A 10124-nucleotide genomic window follows, 5' to 3' on the forward strand; every position below is an offset into this window, starting at 1 on the left:
GTTGCCAACACAGTATAATGTTAGCATACAGCCAGCACCAAATAAAAAAGCACAGATAAATTCGGTATAATAGATGAGGTTATGTATAGAACATAATTAAATAGGAAATGGCCAAAGACAGAAGAGGATGTAAGAAAACAGACTTACACCCAAGATAAGGGACCCAAACCACAGGATTAGAGAAAAAGAGTAGATGATCCAGGAAATGCAAAAGTAAAAATCGGCAGAATCTAATAATGGACAAGATACAAAAGGTAAAGGACAAAGAAGTAAAGAAAAATCTAAACATGAGATCTACCAGTTAGTCTCTTGATAACAATGTTAAAACTTCCATTCTGGCCATAAATTAAACTTTTACAATAAACATCAATGATCTTTCACAAACAGTACCATTCTTGCCATTCTGGCCTCTTTTAAATAAAAATAAATAAATAAATAAATACAAGCTTCGGTTTCTCACCATGTGGGTCTTTCTACAGAGCTGTTCATTCAACATGGGAGCTGGCTTCTTCTAGATCAAATGATCTGAGAGTATTAGAGAGAAAACCTAGGACCGAAGTCACAGTTTGTGTGTATGTGTTTCTTGAAAGTGGCATACTATCATATCACTTCTGCCATATCCTGTTCTTTACAAGAGACTCACTAAGTCCAGCCCACATTCAAGGGGACGGAAATTCTGCTTCACTTCTTAAAGAAATAATTATCAAATGATTCGAGGACCTATTTTTAAAATCACACTTATGAACTTTTTTTCTCAGACACAGTAAAAAGCAAATATATTTCAACTCTATTTCACCGCTTTCTTCTACAGTGTATCCCAATCGTCCCCTTTTGGCTAGATATAATAAGGTTTTATTTTATTCATGTGTCCTCCATAATGTAAACCAGATAATTGTATGCTCCAACCTCGCCCTGTAAAATCCCTAAAAAAGGATATGCTTTGAAATTTCTAATTTCAATGTTGAGAACATGGGAATTTGGTTATGGTTAAGCCCTAATGTTTTTGAAACCTGTAATTGGACTATCAAATAGTGTTATTTTATTCTTTTAATTTTTATATGCATAACCAATAAAATAATATAAGTCTAAATTTATATAATTAGAGGTTTTGTATATCATAGTATATGCATTATAATATTTAGGATGAAATCCAAGTTTATGTGGTATATAGGAATTAGCAATTGTCATGAATTTATACATGTTATCAAAATAATTTGGATTAAAAACAGAATCCATATAATTTAGTGTATTAAAGTAGGAAATGGAAAATCTTTCATTCTTGAAAGTGACAATTAATTTATACTCTTTACGTCAAAGAGTATCAAGCTTTAAAATCTTAAAAATTGTCATGGGAGCCTAATCAAACCAGAATGTATTTTTACCAAATGTATAAATGTATATTGTATACAATGCTCACAAATGTACACTGTATGCAATGCTCACATTGAGACAAAATCACCAACTCTCTATATCTCAACACACCATGTCAAATGGACTTGATTTTTCTCTTTGTGAATAAGTACATAGTGATCAATTTCTCAAAAGAAATATGAGTGAGTTCCATCTTTGGGCTTCTTTCTCTAAAGAACTCACAAAACAAGTGCTAGAGCCAGGTTTAGCAAGTCTACTACAAATTCGATCTGGTCAGAAACCATTCTTAGAAAACTCTTCCAAATCCTTTACACCATTTTAAATGGTTCAAAGTACACACCAGCTATTTCTCCATTCAGCTATACTGATACAGCTAAATATCCTCACATACTCTTTCATATAACAAAACTGAGGGCAATGGAATGAGGATGTTTTTTCCCAAATGACTCTTTTCCTGTTCTAATATGCTCTTTCTTAGTTCTGTGAAAATATACACATTCTCTTCCAAAATTCTTGCAATATTTGGAGTTAAGCCGCAGCCCAGTTTATCTGTCAATGCTCTAAATTTCATTCTTCTAAGTACATGGCAAGTCTTCAAAATGCCTTTGCTATTCCTCCATCCAATGTGTTTGCGTCCTTTACTATTTCTTTTTGTTTCTCTACCATTTCTTCCCTCATTCTACTTCACCTTCCCTAAAATCTGAATCAGAGGGCAGAGATATAATCATTTCAGGAATAAATGATTACATTTCAAGAATGTAATCACCAGTGTTTCATTCCAGAAATATTGGTCTAATTGAGATTGGAGAGATCAAAAAACATTTCAGTTCCTTGGGTTTTCCAACCTAAATTCTGTCATCACCTGAAGGACTTTGCCACTCTCAATTTACTCTTTTGTTTAATTTTCCCTTTGTCTATGTTTGTGTTCCTTACTTCATTTGTTTTATTTTTCTCTTCTCCCATTAATTAGTAAGTTCCTAAGAGTCTTAATCACTTCTTCACTTTTGCCAATAAAATTTTACCAATTCACTTTATTGAGTTAATTTTGATAAATATTTATTGAGTGATCATTGTCTGCTGACATCTTATAACTAGGCTTTTATCATAACCACTTTCCCAAAACAGTCATTATTATGGCCAACTCTTAGATTAAGTCAGCCATCCTTCCCAGCATCTCAAATATTTTCTCTACGTATTATCGTTGATCATCTTTTTGTCTTTAATACCCATATGTATGTGTGTATATGTGACTTTTATTGGATGCTAATTCTTCTCTCTTTAAGAATTTCTTCAATTTTTCCCTTCTTGGTTCTTTTTCCAGAGGCCTATTAGCTATAGCTTTTCCCAAAAAACTCTTGAGATATTACTGTTTCTCAGTTGATACTAAATGAACTTCTCTGTTTAAGCAGCTTTAGTTAAACACTTGTATATGGACTAATGTAATGCCTTTGTGGCTACCTCAAGCTTGAATACAGAAAACTGAATAAATGAGACTTGCCGTATGCAAGCTCTTCTCATTTAAATGTGGTAGTGGGAAACATTACTACTCAGTTCATTTTGGTTAATGAGCTCCTTTTTGAAAGACTTTCCACACACTGAAGAGCTCTCACTTGAAAACATTATCTTCACTTTAAGAAAGTCCTCTAAAAATCATCTTCCTTTTATTTGCTTTTTGTCATATCTGTGGATACCATAATAATGGTTTAATACATACACTAAAGTATCCTAATGTCTTAATGAGTATATCAAGAAAAGGATATTCCTCATTGGCTGTCAGAGTTAGCAGGAAAAGAATTTTTATATTAGATTAAAATTATTAAAATATTTTAATTAAATACATATTAAAATATTACAGAGCTAAAATTAATATTGCCAAATGTTCTCTTCAAAAAGTGATGTTACTATTTAATTCAATGGCCTAAATTATCTGAAATGCCCATGAAATAATTCCAGGTAATGTATTTCAGCATTTAGCAAGCTGAAATAGCTATAGTTTTCAAAGTTGTATTTTCTTCCTAAGTTTGCCAATTAACCAAGAATAGAAGCTTGATTTTTCTGTGGGTTTACATTAATACCTATGTGTTGCTTATTACAATTCATAATGAAGTTACAGACGATAAACAATTCACATGCAACACCAGGTAACTATTTTTCAATAGTTATTTTAAAGTAAACTTTTACTGAAATATGCGAACAAAAAGCTCACAAGTTATACATGCACTGTGTAATAAAGTTTTTCAAAGGATCCCTTGCATGTCATCAGTACCCAGATCAATAAATAGAACATAAAATAGCTGTATTTTGTGGCATGTTTTATTCTGTTATGAAGAAATGTTTGATATGAAATTTTTGGTGTTTATCTTTTCATTCTACAAAATACACATTCTACAAAATAAAAAGAAATAAACATAAGCAATTACCCACATTATCAAAATCCAGAAGAGGTTTCAGTGACAGAATATATTACATATAAATTTTTTAATATGGATTTACCATTAATTTATTTCTTTGAAAATAATTATAACAATTCTGTGCGGTGTGACTATGAGAACTCTTGAAGGACAAATGCACATTGTTTTGATAAAAATTCTATGTTTGTTGTTTATTTGGTTGGTTTTATATTAAACTTTTGAAAGATATAGGATGCCTCAAAGGAGAAGTATTTCTCTGTGTAGATTCAGTATGAAACATGTCACTACTGAATGTTGCATCTACCGTACTTTAGTGCAGTGGGATGTTTCCATGTCACATAGTCAGAGGGAGGTAGATTAATAGGGAGTTCTAGCTGGAAATTTCTTCCCTGTTATTGTTCTCCCTCAGCAGTTGATGGCTAAGTTAATTCTCTTTAGTTTTGTCATGCTCTAAAGCACACATTGCCGAGCAATGGTAAGCTTTATGAGGAAAAAAGGAAGCGATGGTGTCCATCAAAGTCTTAAAGTTGCATTTTTAAACTTTGGCTTGACCTGATGTGCCATTCAAAAAAGCTTTAAAAGATTATTTTTTTAAAGAAAGGTTCAATATGTCCTGAGGCTATCGGTTTTGAGTTAAACTGGGTGAAGTAGAAATATTTTACTCATCAGCTTTGCAGTCACAGAGTTTGCCTCAGCTAGAACAAAACTGCTGAGGCATTTAGAGAAAATTAACCCCCCATCCTGGCGGCCAGATGTGACTGGTTTCTGATGAATGCGCATGAGTGGGCTGAAAAATCAAGAGACTGTGAAATTCCTGTCAGGTCCGTACAGTGCAGAATGGGCTATTGACTGCTTTCTATATTTCCCTCCATCATTCTTCTTGAACACTGCCATTAATTTCCTCTCCTACTCTGACTTGTGTTTTTTCCCCCTCCCTCTTCCCTTTAGCTCTGTCAGCTGCAAAGAAGGATACACAAGGTATGGCAGAAGTACTTCGAACTGGTGGTCCTCTACAGCCAGATGAGGCTGGCCAAGTTCCAGACAGACTCTCAAGAGAGCATTCAGAAAATATTAGCTGTGCAGGTAGGTGATTGCAGGGAAGTAGGAAAGATCATTCTGATCTAGATTGAAAAGCAAATGATGGGTAGTGTGATGAAGCATTAAAACCATATCCCATCAGAGTTTTATAAATTTTTAACCTCTTTAATAAACTGGAATTGCATGAAGGATGAATTCAGTAAGTTAGCATATATACCATGCATACTTTGCGGGGGAGAAGTGATTGAACTTATTTCTCACAAATCTCAGAATGGATTTTATAAATACATTTGATAAATATATATCTATTTCCCCCCAAATCTATAAATACATTTGATAAATATATTTCCCCCCCAAATCTTTGGGCTTTGCAGATGACATTCCGCTGTTTCAAAGATACTGTCAACAGTTGCCTTATAGTTGCTTTTGTGTGAAATCTACCGCAGTGAGACTGACACTCAGGTTCATTTTTCAAACTGTTTTCTTTCTCTTTCTGTTTTGCAAGAGGCTCAGCCTCCTAAGCAGGATATGGAGATGACTTTATTTTAAAAAATAAGCAACTTAGGGTTAGAATGTAACTATGGTTCCAGATACGTGTGAAATTTTAGTATTTGTCCCATTAAAAAACTTTCAGTGAGTCAATTGTTGTTATTTTAAGGCTCTGATCTATTTTAAAAACCCATATTGTCTCTGTGAAGACCATTATAGGAAAATGGCCTAAATCTTTTCAAATTACTATTTTACTGTTTGAGATGTTACAATATTATAAAACATGACTTCCCAAAGGAAAACACACACTACCTTGTTCTATTAAAAAGCGAAAATAAGAAGTATCTGTTGTATTTTAAAAAAGACAAAGACACATGTTCTTTAAAACCATAATTTTCATTAACTTGCAGTGTAAACAATGCATGCTGAACTTAAACCACATCTTTTTCTAAATATTTTAATTACATCACTTCATGATGTTTTTACTACAATTAAAGAAAAGGATTCTGTAAAGCACTTCCAAAGCCATTTCAAATTTCATTTTTACTGATCACTATTTTTGCTGTTTTCTTCTTAGGATATATAAATAGATTCTATTGAAAATGAATTATAACAAAAAAAAAATAAAATAATAGCAGAAATTTAAAGTTTTGAAAAAATATTGCTTAAAATGTATAGGTTTAATAGAAATTCATATACAAACTTGAGTGTAAATTATAATTGCACTATTTTGAAGTCAGGAACATGGTTTTTTTTTAAAAAAGTCTATTTACATATAATACATTAAAAACTATGGACTGGCTATAACCTGTGATTTTCTTTTAAATATTCAATGGTAATTAGTATGTTCTAATTATTATCTTAGAAAAATCTCATATTTCTGCCCAAATATAAACATTCTTAAAAATCTTACAAATGATAAATTTTCATTGTGAATGAGGGTGTATTTTGAAATATTGAAAAATGTCAGTAGAAACTAGTTGAATATTGATAAAGTGAATTCTTAATACACAACCTTCAATAATCGTTATTCTAATTTTTTATTACTAATTTACCAATATATTTTTACCAAACTTCATTTTAAATTATCTTTATGGCTGTTACATAACAGTGGAAATTTCCTATGGATAGGAAAACACAACCACTCAACATCTAGAGACACAGCAGCAAGACTGGATTATATTTAGGGAACTTGAAGAGAATAATTTGGTGGATTCTTTTCTAATCTGCAGGAGATGTCTTCAATTTAGGATATTTCAATTTAGGCTTTTAATAAAAATTGTGAAAATATAATTTTTAGGTTATTGCCATGAAACTATAGAAATATGCAATCCACTGAAACCTTCAGCCTATACATATCACCATACTGTGGTTGTGTTTTTAGCAGTTCACTCTTCCTACTTGTTGTTCCTCTCGTCATCCTAGAAGATCCTAAGCTCCTTTGGAGCTTTATACCATCAGTGAAATTAGTTCAATTCTTGCTCAGTTGTTTTTGAGGGTGCATGGTAGCAGGGCCACTAAAGGAATCTGAGAGTATCCGTGCCTATCTTGTTTTCACTTATTATATCCAATTTTTTTAAAGAGTAACGTGGGAGAGCGATTTAATATATTCGCAGAGTGAGTCTACAGCTGTCGGTCTCTACAGTTTAACTCAACATGGCTAGAAATTGCTAACAGATCAGATGTTATTGCTCTCTTCTTTCATATAATTTAGCAGTATGTCAATATTGGGGAATTATTTAATGGTATTTAATATTTAATACTTCTTTGGCATCTTACTTGGAAAAAGACTGGGCATTAATACATCATTTAAATAAGAGAATGTGATGCATCTGGCTACAACATGTTAATATCATCTTAGATAGTTTAAGCACATGTATTTTGTCTGGGTAAAGGAGATGATAGTCTCATACTTTTTCAAAAGTTGAGTACATCTACAGTGTTTTATACAGGTTTGGAAAGCATAGTTTAGTGGCCATATTGATACATTAGAGAGCAGTAATATAAGAAAGATCAAGGAGATGGAGAATATACACAATTTAGAATGCTTAATTGTAAAAGGAAAAGACTTTGGGAGGACAAACATCTAAAAGACTGCTAAGGGAAGTTGCATATATATATACATTTGAGCTCTAGAGAGCAACACCTGGACCAGTGATGGAAAAGTTTGGAAAGTGGATTTGGGCTCAATAGGAATACCTATTCTAACAAATGTTGCTGTCTGATCATGCACTGCTGGTGCTCAGGCAGAAGTTACTGCAGTAGTTGAGGGAAAGTGAATAGTCTAAGAGGCCAGGGACGACCTCCTCAGGCAGCACTCACCTGGCATGTTCCCCTGACCTCCTTAAACAAACATCTGTATATGTGATTGTAACTCCTCACCTACTAGAATGTAAGCCTTCTCTGTCGAAAAACATGTCTCATTTGCTCATCTTTATCTTCCTGGTACCAACTACACTTCTCAACTACACTACTCAAAAATATTTGTTGACTGAATTGATTATTAGTTGAATTAGTGAATTGGTTTATTAAGAGTGAATGTGATAACCTCAAAGGCTCTTTTCAGGTTAGGTTCCTACAATTCTATAAGTTAATAAACACAAGCATTCTCTAGGTGCTTTACCAGGAATTTTGATGGCACAAAAATAAGGTGCCTCTCTTGCTCTCTCATTCTCTCATTCTCTCATTCTCGTTCTCTCTCTCTCTCTTTCTCTCTCTCTCTCTCTCTTACACACACACACACACACACACACACACACACAATACATGCAGGGACAGCTCAGTTTTCCTATATATGGAGGAGAACTGTGCAAATAAAAAGAAGCCAGGAAAAACACAGGATAAAAACATAAAATCACTTAACAATGAGATATAAAAGAAAATCTCTGAAGCTATTTTTTTAAGACAAAAAAATATATAGAAATTTGGACTTTTAAAATACAGTTAGAGATATTATGATTGAAGAATAATATTAAATTGCTAAATTTTACTGCTTAATTCTAGATAGTAGTAAAAAAGTTATTTTAATATAGTTGCTAATAAGTTAAGAATATCTACTAGAAGTCTAGAAATAAGATTTGTCATTTCCAAACTACTAGAGAAAAAGTACCATAAAAATCGAAAGATTAAAAATACAGAAAGGATTGGAAAAATATAAAAATGTACAAAATAATCTCAGCCATATTATTATTTCATTTATTTATTTATTTATTTATTTATTTTAGTCGAGGCAAACGTAGGTTGACCTCACAGATTGCAAGGACCTTGTGAGCTTACAATCTCTTATTTAAAAAATTTTTTTATGCCTACAGTACCTGGTCTCCCATCCAAGTACTAACCAGGCCTGACCTTGCTTAGCTTCTGAAATCAGACAGGATCAGGCTTGTTCAGGGTAGCATGGTCATAGACTCAACCATATTAGTGATCATAATAACTGTATATGGTTTCATGACACAGTTTAAAGTACAGATTTACAGATTGGTTGTAAAAACAAAATCCATTTCATTTAGAAGAGATGCACCTTAGACAAATATAAACTTGAATGAAAAGCCCAGAAAAAAATAAGTTCTAATTTAAAAACAAAGAGAGAGACTTCAAACCAAAAAGAAAACACTCAAATATGAGTATTTCCTATTGATATAGTACATCGACATATCAATTATGAACTTAATGCACATGCAACATAACTTCAGAATATGTAAAGTAAGAACTGATCGAAAGCCAGAGAAAACTTTAAAAATTTATACTCACAATGGGAAATATTAGCACATCTGCTTGAACTTTTTAAATAAGAGCCTCACATATCAAAACCTGTGAGTTTTTATTCAACTGCAAAGAAATTCAACTTTAGGAAACATTAATGTAATTTAATATGATACTATTAAAGGAGAAAGATTATATGTAATTACTCTATATATTCTTTAAAAATTTGCTAACAAGAGCAACATATATTTACTCTAATAGAAGTCGCAAAGTAGATTAGAGCAAAACTCCCTTAATTTGATAAAATATACTAAATGATAAATTACTGGAAGCATTTTATTAAAAGTAGGGTAAAAAATAAGGATTCCTGCTATCACCATTACTGTGCATCACTGCACTGAAGCCTTAGCAGTAAGCCAAGAAAGATGATTAAGAGGTACAGATACATTTTTGTGTGCAAAAATGACAAAACTATCATAATTGCCTGACAATATGTTGTTTCTCTTAGAAAATCTAGGAATATCAACCAGAAAAGCATCAGAATTAATAACAGTTACTTAAAATGGCAACCTGAAATATAGAGTTCCTAATAATAAACCTAATAAAAAGTTATCTCAATCCTTTTGGAGAGAGCTACTAAACAATAATGAAAAGATATAATCAAAGACCTAAGTAAAAGTAAATATATATATCATTTTCATGAATGAGAAAATTATACATATTGGGAAGATGCCAATTTTTTAAAGTCAACATTTGAAAAATTCACAAATTCAAAGCAATCACACTTAAAATCCACACAGGATTTTTCATTGAACTTGAAAAGGTGATTATAAATGCATTTAGAAGATAAAAATCCACAAGAATAGCTCTGACATTTGTTAAAAAGAAAACTATTTTCAGGTTGGGTTTAGGAACTTATGACACTGGGTAGCAAAACATATCAAAAAGCTATACTAAATAAATTAAAATAGCATTATAATGCAGGAATAGATAAAAAGATCAATAAAACAAAATAGAACAGTTGGTAAACTTTATCTTTATGAAGTTTGATAGTAAATGTTTTTAGATTTGCAGGACATACAGTCTCTATTGCAACTTCTCAACTCTGCCTTG

General features: G+C 32.1%; 1 protein-coding gene across 1 annotated transcript in view; it reads left to right on the forward strand.

Moving 5' to 3' along the window:
• CCDC178 (coiled-coil domain containing 178) overlaps window positions 1-10124 on the forward strand; it is a 325585-nt gene that overhangs the window by 291146 nt on the left and 24315 nt on the right. The window contains exon 19 of the mRNA XM_006920102.2: window positions 4731-4865. Within this exon, the coding sequence (XP_006920164.1) occupies window positions 4731-4865 (135 nt within the window). The remainder of the gene's footprint in view (window positions 1-4730; window positions 4866-10124) is intronic.

Source organism: Pteropus alecto, unplaced genomic scaffold (genome assembly GCF_000325575.1).
Source record: "Pteropus alecto unplaced genomic scaffold, ASM32557v1 scaffold146, whole genome shotgun sequence".
In the NCBI taxonomy this organism is placed as follows: domain Eukaryota; kingdom Metazoa; phylum Chordata; class Mammalia; order Chiroptera; family Pteropodidae; genus Pteropus; species Pteropus alecto.